At 38.5% G+C, this 14,981-nt stretch overlaps 1 protein-coding gene across 1 annotated transcript in view; it reads right to left on the bottom strand.

Annotated features, from left to right (window-relative positions):
* ARIH1 (ariadne RBR E3 ubiquitin protein ligase 1) overlaps positions 1-14,981 on the bottom strand; it is a 125,752-nt gene that overhangs the window by 23,818 nt on the left and 86,953 nt on the right. The window contains exons 7-9 of the mRNA XM_011953830.1: positions 6,780-6,872; positions 6,217-6,272; positions 380-446 (exon numbers count right to left, since the gene is read on the bottom strand). Coding sequence (XP_011809220.1) covers positions 380-446; positions 6,217-6,272; positions 6,780-6,872 — 216 coding nt within the window. The remainder of the gene's footprint in view (positions 1-379; positions 447-6,216; positions 6,273-6,779; positions 6,873-14,981) is intronic.

The raw sequence follows: 14,981 nt of genomic DNA, 5'->3' as shown, positions 1-14,981 counted from the left end.
TCACTGCAACCTCCACCTAAGAGGTTCAGGTGATTCTCCTGCCTCAGCCTCCCAAGTAGCTGGAATTACAGGCTTGTGCCACTGCGCCCAGCTAATTTTTGTATTTTTAGAGGAGACGGGGTTTCACCATGTTGGCCAGGCTGGTCTTGAACCCTTGATCTCAGATGATCCACCCACCTTGGCCTCCCTTAGTGCTGGGATTACAGGCGTGAGCCACCGCACCCGGCCTGTCACACTCTTTTGAGAATAAAGGTATTTTGGCATGCTTCAAAATATGGTAAAGATGTTTTTTTACTGTCAATAAATTATAATTTTTTAAAATAGTATTTCTATTAATAAACAGAATTCCTTCCTACAAGAAGGAAAACAAATCACTTACCTCTACAAAGCTATTTGTTATTAAATGCTGATACTTTAATTTAACTTTTGAATCTGTGATCAGGCGCCTGAAACCAAGAATAAAAATAGATTAGAAAGTTTCCAGTCAAGAGTATTTTCCACATTTACAAAACGTAGTTTCAAAAGCTGTTTATGCTAATGGCTACAACACGTTTATGCCCTAAGCTGTAAATACTGAAATGCATACAGGCTATCAACAAATGTAATCGTACCGATCAAAACAATAATTTCAAAGTCTGTATAGTTTTATTTTCATAGACATTTTTTTTCCATGGTTCTTATTTTTTAAATATTCTACTTTTACCCAGTTTTTATTACAGCCTAATGACTTACCGACTAGAGCCAAGTTTAGGCGCATTTCAGGGTCTTTTGACTCTGATATCATGCCTTAAAAGACAGCAATTCTCAGCTGTCTTCTTCCTTCAGACACCCCACCCAAATCAGTATGTGAAATGAGACAGATATTGTTGACAGAAATGTTAAGAAATGGATCCAGGTTTTGTGACACCTAAAGCTCATATAATTTTAAGAGACTTCTTCTTCTGAGAACTCTTGGAAATTAACCAGAAATGCTCATTGATTGCATCCTGGCCTCTTCTGAACACTCTATAATTCACAAGAATTTCCAGAATTCACAGGAGCCCAAGTAGTAAGGAACCCTGAAGCTTAAGTTCATTTAATTCTATGGTAAATACTCCTGAGTGTATTACAAGAAAAAGAATTCCCACTGAGAAAGACAGGAAGAACATGCATGTAGCTCAACCCCACTAAAATATTTTAAATGAATCAGACAATCTGGCCTCATCTGACTCTTCTGAGCTTCACAGGCCTCTCTCCTTCCACAAGATCCCACCCTGTCCTGTGCCACTTTCAGTGCACTTCTATCACATTCGTATTCTTGTATTTCCTTCAAAACAGTTTAAGTACCACCCTTCATCAGAGGTTTTGCATAAGGCTGCCTCCCTTGGAAAGACAAGAATACTATAATGGGATGAATACTAAGATGGGAGAGCCTAGGTTTGAATGCCGGCCTCACAACTCACTAGCTATGAATTGAAGGTAAATTCTTTGAGCTTTCCATTCCTTAGGTTACTAATCTGTAAAATAGATATCAAAAATACGGTTGTGAGACTAGAATAGTGCCTGGCAGATAGTAAGCACTCAATAAATATTAGACGCTATTACTATATTACTTCACTCAGTTACAATAAAGTATTACTCAAGGAAGTCTTTTCTGAGTTTCCACATTCGTTTGGATATAGATCCCCTCTCAATTCTCATGGTACCTTAAACATTTCCTTTATAGAAATTATCATAATTTTAATTAGACAGTTATCTGTATAATCATTTAATATTTGTCTTTCTCCTCCCAACCCCAAGAAAGGATACCCAGGTGTTCAGTACAGTGCCTGGCCTGTAGAAAGTGTTCAATTAATATTTTTTAAATGAGTAAATCTCTGTATTTCACAGAAGTGGAACCTGTGGTCTAAAAATAATTCGTGTGGTTCCTCAAAAAGTTAAACATAGTGGGCCGGGCGCGGTGGCTCACGCCTGTAATCCCAGCACTTTCGGAGGCCGAGACAGGCGGATCATGAGGTCAGGAGATCGAGACCATCCTGGCTAACATGGTGAAACCCCATCTCTACTAAAAATACAAAAATTAGCCGGGCGTGGTGGCGGGCGCCTGTAGTCTCAGCTACTCGGGAGGCTGAGGCAGGAGAATGGTGTGAACCCGGGAGGCACAGCTTGCAGTGAGTGGAGATCGCACCACTGCACTCCAGCCTGGGCGAGAGAGCGAGACTCCGTCTCCAAAAAAAAAAAAAAAAGGTGTTCAATGAAAAACTTGTACACAAATGTTCATATGTTCACATAACACATTTCTGTAAAAAATGGAAATGTCCATATAATGGAATCATTATTCAGCAATGAAAACGAATAAAGTGTTGATTCATAATACAACATGGATGAATCTTGAAAACATTAAAGAAGCCAATCACAAAAGGCAACATATTATATGATTCCATTTATATGAAATGTCCAGAGAGGGAGAAAGGAGTAGCAAATGACTGCTTAATAGATATAAGGTGATCAAAATAGTCTGCAATTAGGTCATGTTTCTAAAATAATATTATGTATATACTAAAAGCCACTGGATTATATACTTAAAAATACAGTTGCTGGCCAGGAGCAATTGCTCACGCCTGTAATCCTAGCACTTTGGGAGGCAGAAGTGGGCAGATCACTTGGGGTCAGGAGTTGAAAACTAGCCTGGCCAACATGGTGAAACCTCATCTCTACTAAAAATACAAAAAAATTAGCTGAGCATGGTGGCGGGCACCTGTAATCCCAGCTACTCAGGAGGCTGAGGCAGGACAATCACTTGAACCTAGGAGGCAGAGGTTGCAGTGAGCCGAGATCATGCCACTACTGCACTCCAGTCTGGGCAACAGAGAGAGATTCCATCTCAAAGAAACAAAAAACAAAAAAAACCCATTGCTTCTTAAACACAGGTTTGAACTGCATGGGTCCACTTACACATGAATATTTTTCAACCAAATGTGGATTGAAAATAGTTATTTGTGGGATGCGAAACCTGCATATATGGGTGGTCGAATTTTTGTATACATGGGTTCTGCTGGGCTGACATGAGCATGTGCAGATTTTGGTATATTCAGGGTGCAGGGTGTGGGTCCTGGAACCAATCCCCAGTACACTAAGGATGACTGTAATTAAAATGAGTTTTATGTTACAGAGTTTATATCAATAAATAATAATAAGGAATATTATCAGGCCAAAAGTCAGATGTCCTGCTTGCCAAACAAACGCATCTTATTTACACATGTATTACCCATAATGCTTTACGGGTATAACAAATCCTAATTATTTTTGATAGCTGACCTTAGCCTAAAAAGTTATCTAAACCTGGCATGGACCACCAGGACTGGTGACAGCAAATGTCAGCCAATAGTTATTAGGACAAGGTTCTGCCCTTAGTTTATCTGATATTGATAAGGAAGTAAAAGAAAGTGAGCATCCATCTTCGAGACTAGGCATTCTCAAGAAGGTGGCAGCAAGTGTCACTCTGGTCATTTATAAGACAATTCTCTTGACAAAGATTTGTTGCCATCACAAACTGAAAATAGTTATTGGCCGGGTGCGATGGCTCACGCCTGTAATCCCAGCACTTTGGAAGGCCAAGGCAGGCGGATCACCTGAGGTCAGGAGTTCGAGACCAGCCTGGCCAACATGACAAAACTCTGTCTCTACTAAAAATACAAAACTTAGCCAGACATGGTGGTGTACACCTGTAATCTCACCTACTCGGGAGGCTGAGGCAGGAGAAGTGCTTGAATCCAGGAGGCAGAGGCTGCAGTAAGCCAATATGGCACCACTGCACTCCAGTATGGGCAAACCAATAAATTAATTCACCGCATAAACAAAATTAAAAACCATTATCATCTCCTCAAATGACACAGAGAAAGCTTTCAATAAAGTCCAACATCTCTTCATGATAAAAACCATGAACAAACTAGGCTTTGAAGAAACATACCTCAAAATAATAAGAGCCATCTATGACAAACCCACAGCCAACATCATACTGAAAACAGGCAAAAGCTGGAAGCATTCCACTTAGGAAAGGGATGCCCATACTCACCACTCCTTTCAACAGAGTACTGGAAGTCCTAGCCAGAACAATCAGGCAAGAGAAAGAAAGAAAACGTATCCATATGGGAAAAGAAGTCAAATTATCAGTCTTCACTGATGATGATTCTATACCTAGAAATAACTCTAAAGACATTGCCAAAAGGCTCCTAGAGCTGACAAAGTCAGTAAAGTTTCAGCATACAAAATAAATGTACAAAATTCAGTAGCATTTAATATATACCAATAACATTCAAGGTGACAGCCAAATAAATAATGCAATCCTATCGATAATAGTCACACACACATATATGGTTTTTAGGATAAGTAGCTAGCCACATGCAGAAGAATGAAACTTAACCCCTGTATCTTTCACCATATACAAAAATTAACTAAAGGATTAAATACTTTAATGTAAGAGCTCAATCTATAAAAATCTTAGAAGAAAATCCAGGAAATACCATTCTAGACATCAGCCTTAGCAAAGAATTTATGACAAAGTCCCCAAACGCAACTGCAACAAAAGCAAAAATTGACAAGTGGGACTTAATTAAACTAATGAGCTTCTGTACAGCTAAAGAAACTATTAAAACAGAGTAAACAACCTACAGAATGGGAGAAAATATTCAAATTATACACCCAACAAGAGCCTCATATCCAGAATCTATAAAGGAACTTAAACAAGCAAAAAACAAATAATCCCATTTAAAAATAAGCAGGCTACTTTGCCAATGAAGTAGCCATTCCTTTGTTTCTTTACTTCTCTAATAAATTTGCTTTCACTTAAAAAAAAGAAAAAAAGGGGCAAAGTATATGAACAGACCCTTCTCAAGAAGACATACACGGAGCCAACAGATACAAAAAAAGTTCAACAACACTAATTATTAGAGAAATGCAAATCAAAACCATAATGATGTACCATATCATCTCACACCAGTCATAAGGAATATTATTTAAAAGTAAAAAAAGTTAAAACAAAAAATAATTTTAAAAAGTAAAAAAATAACAGATCTGTTGGTGAGATTACAGGGAAAATAAATCACTCTACCAAAAAGACACATTCACTAGTATGTTCACTGTGGCATTATTCACAATAGCAAACACATGAAATCAATCTAGATGCCCATCAACAGTGGACTGGATAAAGAAAACGTGGCACACGTACACCATGAAACACTACGCAGTCATAAAAAAGACGGCACAATCATGTCCTTTGCAGCAATACAAATGCAGCTAGAGGTCATCATTCTAAATGAATTAACACAGAAACACTCAATACCACATGTTCTCAATACACGTGAAGATGAGAATAAAAGACAGTGGGAACTATTAGAGTGAGTAGGGTGGGACGGCAAGAGTTGAAAAACTATCAGGTATTGTGCTCACTACCTGGGTGATGGGATCATTTGTACAGCAAACCTCACCGACAAGGAATTTACCCATGTAACAAACCCGCACATGTACACCTGAACCTAAAATAAAAGTTGAAAGAAGAAAAAGAAAGAACCTTTCACAAGAAGAGTTCTTAGCTGAAAGCCTCCAGCTTGCCTCCAGCTGTAGTGTATCTGAAATCAGTAGCAGTGTTTCAGTAAAGACCATGATTGCCTGGGTAGTCTCCGTCAATGACTGAGCATATCAAGCGTACTGGGCCCAGCTCTTTCTACTTATTAAGGTATCGCTCTATAGGCAATCTATGCACAGAAGTTCCCCCACAGGGCTGCTAAAGACTCTCATAGCTGTATTATGTGAAGTCTCTTCCTGCTGAATCTTCCTTCTTTCTTGTCTTTAACAGATGTCAGGCCTACATCAATGTCTATCTGCTCCTGCTGTTTACCTTACACATCTGCTATTCCACAATAAGTCAGTTTTACTTTTTATTCTATCTTGGGATCTGCTTCCAAGAGCACCTCAACTAACACATAGGCACATTCTGATCTCCAATCCCAAGGTTTATCAAAATCTAGCTACCATTCATTTCTAAGTTTGTAAGAATAGTGATCAGGCATTAACCAAGTTACAAATGGGGTTTTGTACTGCTACTAAGGAATGGAATGTAGATGTAAAAGTTTCTTCAGACTTTGAGAAGTTTCACTTCCTTTGAGGTGCTAAGTAAAAATTAATTTGGTTTAACCAACTAACCAATATTCACATGCAGAATCTATCAAAAATACTTACATAACTGTGTTGTCATCCACTAAGATATCACAACCATGAGCAGGACACGAAATAGTCTGAAAAAGATTGAAATTTAAACTGTCTTCATTCAACAAATATTTAATGAATGCTTACCATTGCCAGGCACTTTGCTAGGTTCTGGGAATACTTCAATGTTTATAGGATCTCAATCCTTCCCTTTCTCCTTAAAGGAAACGTGTGTGAGAGTGTATTTATCACCATAAAGCAACTAGACTTGCTAACCTGAGTGATCGGTTTTTAAACACACAACTTCAAAGGCAAAAGCAAGATAATCTTACAAAACTGTGCAACAAGTTTCAGTTAACATATACCAACACTGATGCCGGCTGAGAAAACATTACCTGGAGTGGTTCTTTAACTGGAATGCCACATTACTTTAGGAAAAAGCCTATTACCTTTAGTTGTTTGAATCTAGAAAAATGTTCCCCATGCGATTCATGACACACAAAGCTTCACCTGTTTTTATTTGTGCAAATTTGTGCAAGGGTCTGAACACTATAGGAAATTCAACAAAAAAGTGATAAACAACTTGGTATCTTTACCTGACCCATGCCTTCTTCCATTATTTTGGTAGTTAAATATTCACTCCAGCATTGCATACAAAACTTATGTCCACATTCAAGGCCAGTGAAATACTGTAAGAAAAATAAAACATGAACTTAACAAAGACATTATTAGAAAAATCACTATAAACAGTGACTCAATAGGGCTTGATAAGGTCACATTTCTTACAGTGGCTAAAATGTCCAGTTTGACAATAGATGGGCTCCTAATATGAACTTTTCATGGTAAAATCTGGACATGCAAATTACACTGAACACACATACATCTTACGAATGGCGGGCAACAACATCTGTATTAAATATAAAAAGACAGACAAATGAGCATATGAAAGAATGCTCAGTATCATTCAGCATCAAAACCACCACGAAGGCTGGGCAACATGGCAAAACCCTGTCTCTACAAAAAATACAAAAATTAGTCAGCCATGATGACGCATGCCTGTAGTCCCAGCTACTTGGGAGGCTGAGGTGGAAGCACTGCCTGAGCCTGGGAGGCAGAGGTTGTAGTGAGCTGAGATCACACACCAATGCACTCCAGCCTGGCCAAAAGAATGAGACCCTGTCTCAAACAAAACAAAACAACACCACTTCACACTCACTAGAACAGCTACAATTAAAAAGACAGATAAAGCAGGGCATACTGACTCATATCTGTAATCTCAGCACTTTGGGTGGCTGAGAGGGGAGGATTACTTGAGGCATGGAGTACAAGACCAGCCTGGGCAACATAGTGAGACTCTGTCTCCACAAAAAATTAAGAAATTAGCCAGGTGTGGCAGCACATGCCTGTAATCCCAGCTACTCAGGGGGGCTGAGGTGGGAAGATCACTTGAGCCTGAGAGGTCAAGGCTACAGTGAGCTGTCATCATGCCACTGCACTCCACACTAGGCAACAAAGTGAGAGGCTCTATTCGGAAAAAAAAAAAAGACAGATAATATTAATAACGAGTGTTGGTGGGGATGTCGAAAAATTGGAGCCTTCGTACACTGTTGATAGAGATGTAAAATGGCACAGCAACTTTGGAAACAATCAGGCAGTTCCTCAAAATATTAAACACAGGGTTACCATATGACCCAGCAATTCCAATCCTAGGTATATACTCGAAAGAAATGAAAACATACATCCATACAAAAACTAGTAAACAAGTGTTCATTATAGCATTATTCGTAACAGCCAAAAAATGAAAACAATCCAGATGTTCATCAACTGAAGAAAAAAAGTATTTTTTCCATATAATTTCCACAAATAAAATATTATTCAGCCATAAAAGGAAATCAAGTACTGATACGTGGCCACAATATAGATGAACCTTGTTTTCAAGGTTCTTCTCCTATCAATTGCATAGTGAAATTTCTTGTAAAAGAGTGAAAATAAGCCAGTCATAAAAGATCACATATTGATTCTTTTTTTTTTTTTTTTTTGAGACTGAGTCTCGCTCTGTCACCTAGGCTGGAGTGCAGTGGCGCCATCTCGGCTCGCTGCAACCTTCGCCTCCCAGGTTCAAGCAATTTTTCTGCCTTGGCCTCCCAAGAGCTGGGACTACAGGAGCGCGCCACCACACCCAGCTAATTTTTGTATTTTTAGTAGAGACAGGGTTTCACCACATTGCCAGGCTGGTCTCCAACTCCTGACCTCATGATCCACCCACCTCGGCCTCCCAAAGTGCTGAGATTACAGGCGTGAGCCACCATGTCAAGCCTTGTTTGACTCTGTTACATGAAATGTCCAGAATAGGTATATCCATTGACAAAGAAAACAGATGAGCAGCTGCCTATGGGCTGGGGGACTTGGGAGGAATTAGGGGGTGAATTTAAAAAGGTATCTCCTGGGGGGTTATCAAGTGTTTTTAAAATTGTGGTGATGGCACGTAACTCTGTAGAATATACTAAAACCACTTTAAATGGGTGAACTGGATAGTATATAAATTATATCTCAATAAACCTGTTATGAAAAGACTTATTCAGAATAGCTAAGGATAATAGTAACTAACACTTTGTTCTAAAATGTTAGAGTTAAGGGATCCTTAAATGAAGCTGTATCCTCTAATGGGACATTAAGCAAACACTTTAAATAATATTAGATGATCTGGAGGATTATGTCTTTTAAAAAGATTCAAATAATGGTTACCTTATTTTAAAGAACATTTTGCAATAATTCACCACAATTATTTTTAATTGAGTAAGTTATATAGGCTTATGATTAAAAACAATTTTTTTTAACAGTACAAGTTCAGAGTTTATGCTGAAAAATAGGCCTCCTTAGGCCGGGCGTGGTGGCTCACACCTGTAATTCCAGCGCTACCGGAGGCAGATGTGGGCAGATAACTTACAGTCAGGAGTTCAAGACCAGCCTGGCCAATGTGGCAAAACCTGTCTCTACTAAAAATACAAAAATTAGACAGGTGTGGCGTTGAGGCAGGCATATCACTTGAGATCAGGAGCTCAAGAGCAGCCTGGCCAAAATGGCGAAACCCTGTCTCTACTATAAATACAAAAATTAGCCAGGTGTGGGGGCAGGCACCTGGAGTCCGAGCTATTTGGGAGGCTGAGGCGGGAGAATCGCTTCACTCTAAGAGGGGGAGGTTGCAGTAAGTCAAGATCGGGCCACTGCACTCCAGTTTGGGTGACAGAGTGAGACTGTCTCAATAAAAAAAAAAAAAAAGGCCTCCCTCATTCCCATCCCTGTCGTTTGTTTCCTCTACCCGGAGGCAACTGCTATTTCCAGTTGCTTACATATTCTTCCAGAGATGTTCTAATGTACACACTTACACACACACTGTAACAGTACCACAAATTCTCTTCTGCACCTTGTTTTTTGTTGTTGTTGTTGTTTAAAAAAATCCAATAGGGCTGGGCAAGGTGGCTCACACCTGTAATCCCAGCACTTTGGGAGGCCAAGGCAGGTGGATCATTTGAGGTCAGGAGTTCGAGACCAGCCAAACCAACATGGTGAAACCCTGCGTCTACTAAAAATACAAAAAACTAGCCAGGTGTGGTAGTGTATGCCTGTAATCCCAGCTACTCAGGAGACTGAGGCAGCAGAATCCCCTCAACTCAGGAGGCGGAGGTTGCAGTGAGCCAAGATCGCACCCTTGCACTCCAGCCTGGGTGACAGAGCAAGACTCCGTCCTAAAAAAACAAAAAAACAAAATCCAATGGATTTCTCATGTGGTACCACACTGGTGCAAGTTTGCCTCTTTATAGAAAGGTACCACAATTTTATTTACAGTCTACTATTAATGAACTTTTATACTGCCCTTTTTTCCCCTACTACACTACTGCATTGACTATATATATGTCTTTGTGATCTTATGAATGTATCTTACGACAAATCTGTAGAGATGACATTATAATAAATATATACATTTACAACCTAATAGCTATCCCAGGCTCCCCTGCAAAGAGGCTGTCGTCATTTATACTGTGCAAGAGTACTTGGTTTCTCATGCCCATGACAATGTAGTATATGATCCAACTCCTTGATCTTTGCCAATCTAATAGGTGAAAAATGCACTAACTTCTTTAGTTTTGATTTGAATTTCTTTTAATATAAATGAAGTTATAATATTTCAAAAATTTTTTTACACTGTATATTTCCTTTTCTGTATACTCTCTTCATATATTTTGCCAACTTTGCTGTGAGTTTTTCAGTTATTTACGGAGGCTTTTTACTTACGTAGGAAATAGGCCATTTATAAGTAGGGGAAATCTTTGCCCCCACTTTAATTCTTAGTGTTCATATTTTGTTGCCATACAGAAGCTCTTTATTCATACACAGTGAAACTCATCACTGTTTAATTTATGACTTGTGAATTCATTAACTTTTATTTATGAAGCTAGGTAGGAATCTTAAGTTTCTATTCCTTATGGCTACCAAGTTGCTCCAACACCATGTATCAAATAATCAACCTTATTTGAAATGCCTCCCCTATAAACATTAAATTCTCCTCATGCATATTTGACTCTATTCTATTCCACCGCTACCAAGTATCAAATAATCCACCCTATTTGAAATGCCTCCTCTATAATACACTAAACTCTCCTCATGCATATTTGACTCTATCCTGTTCCACTGCTCTGCCTATTCTTGTATGTAATAGGACTAGTCCTCACTCAACTCTCCCCTGTCAATCTAATCTTCTTTTTCAAGATTTTCCTATTTCTTCAATCTCAAATATTCAAGTCATCCTTTTATCTTAGTATTTGAAGTTTTCTTCAAAGTGATCTTTCACATTTCTTATCAAGTTTATTCCTAGCTCTTTTATTCTTTTTGTGGCTCTTATAAAGCATATTTTAAAATTCCCCTTAGGGTATTTTTAAATTCCCTTAGACTTTCTATTTAGCCATTATGTGACATGTACCTATAAAATTCCTGATGCTACTTACGATATTAGATACAAACATCTGGTTAGGATAGAAATTCTATATATAGCATATCAACTATATTTTTTAAATACATAGACAAAGACATGAAAATAAATGTATGAGAGGGCTGGGTACGATGGCTCACGCCTGTAATCCCAGCGCTTTGGGAGGCTGAGGCAGGTGGATCACGTGAAGTCGGGAGTTCGAGACCAACCTGGCCAACACGGTGAAACCCCGTCTCTACTAAAAATACAAAAGTTAGCTGGGCGTGGTGGCACACACCTATAATACCAGCTACTCGGGAAGCTGAGGCAGGAGAATCGCTTGAAACCAGGAGGCAGAGGTTGCAGTAAGCCAAGATCACACCACTGCACTCCAGCCTGGGCAACAGAGTGAGACTTCATCTCATTTAAAAATATATATATATATATGAAGTGTATCAGTCCTGCAATTAGGTTTACTGAAAGAATGACATGTAAAATATATATCAAGCTTAAAGGGAGTCTATTATCATTACTCCCCATCAGAGAAGGAGATCTAACTTGTTACCACATCACTAATGGAGTCTTTGATTTTTAAGGCTATTAAAGGAAGGGGTATTCTGTAAAAGACAAATACAGTAAATATATCACCAACTCTAAAATATTTTATTCAAAACTTAAAAACATATATAAACGCTTATATATGCTTCATTCTTTTTTCAAGTAGGAACCCTTAAGAGAGATCAATGGTCACAATGGCTACCAAGTAATCACTTTAAGTCTCAACCTTTTTGACTTCTAGTCTAGAGCTCATTTTAAGATAAAAAGATAGAAAAAAAAGACAGAAAGATAGTTCATAAATGTAATCATTGGGTTTTCACACTCGTGTGAGATGTACCTCTTTCAACCTTGTTACAACTTCAGTACATACATAAAAGCTTTTTATTCTTTTTAAATAACTTTTCTAATCAAATACCAAGATTAAACAAGTTAGGAAAATAAATCATACATGCATGTCAAAAGATAGAGCAAAAAAATAAAAACACCAAAAACCAAATCTGTGGTCTAAAGATACATATTCATTGGCTTTAGAGGAATGTATTATTATCACAGATATCTTCCTGTCTATCTCACTTTCCTTTCCTTCTCCGTCCTTTGATATATTCGTTTCCTCAAAACCTCGAGTTGGGTTCACCTACGTGGCTCCCTGTGCTTTCCCCTAACCCAGGGGATCATATTATCTATTCCCTAAATTTATCCCTGTTTATATCACAAACACATCCGATCAAGAGAGTACATGAAAAATACATGAAATATCTACAGAAGAAATTAATGGACTTAAAGAAACTAAAGAATACACTCTTAAAAGTTTCATTTATCTGCATCACTTTACATACACAGCAACTAAACCCCTTTGTTTACAAAAACAGAACAAATGACCTAGGGTCATTATACCTAGGTATTTATACACAAGTTCCCTTGTGTATAATACATAATGTGTTAAATGGAAGATAGGGTAGGACCTAGGTATTTTCAAGCAGTGTTTCCAGCAACACCAAGATTCCACAGAGGGGCATCAAGGATGGGGTATGGGAGGGTGGACCACCCTTCCTCACAATTTCAACTCTGCCTTTACCTATTTCACATATGTTATTCTTTAAATATACAAATTATTTACTTCATAAAAATGAGACACTGGCCGGGTGTGGTGGCTCACTCCTGTAATCCCAGCACTTTGGGAGGCCGAGGTGGGTGGGTCACCTGAAGTCAGGAGTTGGAGACCAGCCTGGACAACATGGTGAAACCCCATCTCTACTAAAATTACAAAAATTAGCCGGGTGTGGTGGCGGGCAGCTGTAATCCCAGCTACCTGGGAGGCTGATGCAGGAGAATCACTTGAAACCAGGAGGTGGAGGCTGCAGTAAGCCGAGAACATGCCACTGCACTCCAGCCTGGGCAACAGAGCAAGACTCCGTCTCAAAAAAAAAATAGAGACACACTGTAGTCGAAGCTACATTTCCTAGTACAGTAGTGGGCCAGTACAGCTATTATCTTAACTACTTTAACCTAAAACATTAAGTTGCTAGGGTTAAAAAAATTTCTGACTTAGCTACAACACATTTGGGAAGGACTGGGGTGGAGAGCAGAATCTATGAATTTACAAAGTGCTCCAATGTCTCAGGACATTGTTTTTAAAGAAGCAGCCACTCAGGACAGTTAACTCCAAAGGGTTGTAAACTAAGCTATCAAAAGTACTTATTTTAAAATGTGCATGTGACGCTGCATAAAGCAAAAATTGCTTTCTGGAAGGATAAAGATACTGAAGATATATATAATAAAAAAGTACAAATGCTTGGAGAGTAGTAAAATGTGCGAGTTATACAATGTAGGTAAAGAACTCACTCATCCAATAATAAAGCTCCATGAAGAATTTCAGGTGACATTTACTTTCAAAACTCTAGAGGTTAAACTTATCCTTCTATATTTGTCTAAAAATTATGAGGAAAGGACATCCTAGTTTTGTCATGATACTTTTCGGAACACTTAGCAGTTTCCATAATGCTTTTAACTTACTTGCCAACCCATGCTGTTCCTTTTGCTATCTTGTCCTATCACTTGCACAGGAAAATTTCTTGTAAAAGAGTAATTTATTTACATTTATTGCTTCCATTTTCTTTCCCACCTTCAAGTCAATGACTCTTCAGCCCATGAAGTTTGGTTTCTCATCCTACCGCACTCCTTCACTTCATTTCAAATTAACTTTTTAAATCTTTTCTCTGAATCTTTTAGTACTATTTACCATCCCCCAGTTCTTGAAAGTACATTCTCTCTTCCTTTGGATTCTGTATTGCTACATTTTCCTGGTTAGCCTAACTACCATGCCTTCAGATGTTAGTTCAAATTTCTGTGAATTTCTGTGGTGAGTCCTCCCTGATCAAAAACTGGGTTAGGTATCCCTCCAACACGTTCCCACAGTATCGTTATCTTATATTTGCCCTGCCAAAGCACTTACCATTCTTTCTGAATATGTCACCTTACTACTTACCTACCCAACTAACCCGTAAATTATTTGAAGTTAGGAATTATGTATTTATTCTCCATTGTTTCTTAGAATAGTGCCTAGTGTGTTCAATGAATAGGTTCTCCATCATCAGTTACAAACACAGAACAAAAATTTACACTGTAAATCTCAAGTCATGATTTCGAAATTCTAGTTTGTTAAGACTGTTAAGACAATACCAAGAATAGTGAGAAAGTTATACAGTGAGAAAGTTATAGTGGACATCTGTAAGCAGCTAGCTTCAGTACTCAAATCAGAGTTAAGATTTAAATTAAGAAGGAACTGGCTATGATAGAGCAGGAGGAAAAACACCAAGAAGTAAGGAAACCTTGTAAAACCTGGGTCTTAGTATTACCTGACGGAAGCATTTAACTGTAAGCACTATGTAAATCTCAACTGGCAAAGAGAATCTGTTAAAGACAATAAAACAGTCAAAATATGAATTTAATATATTCTAATAGTTTTTTTTAAAATATTCAAATTAGAATTGTGATTTCAGGTAAGAGAAATTATACAGTTTTCAGGCTGGAAGAAAACTGAGAGTATCTTATTCAACTCAGAAAGAAAAAGAAACTGCTGGGTGCGGTGGCTCACACCTGTAATAATCCCAGCTCTGTGGGAGACTAAGGTGGGTGGATCACCTGAGGTCAGGAGTTCAAGACCAGCCTGGCCAATATGGTGAAACCCCATCTCTACTAAAAATACAAAAATTAGCCAGGTGTGGCAGCAGGCGCCTGTAGTCCCAGCTACTCGGGAGGCTGAGGCAGGAGAATG

This window comes from Colobus angolensis, unplaced genomic scaffold, assembly GCF_000951035.1.
Source record: "Colobus angolensis palliatus isolate OR3802 unplaced genomic scaffold, Cang.pa_1.0 Scaffold372, whole genome shotgun sequence".
NCBI lineage: Eukaryota > Metazoa > Chordata > Mammalia > Primates > Cercopithecidae > Colobus > Colobus angolensis.
Note: the sequence above shows the minus strand (reverse complement) of the source record. Positions and strands in the feature narration are given on the sequence as shown.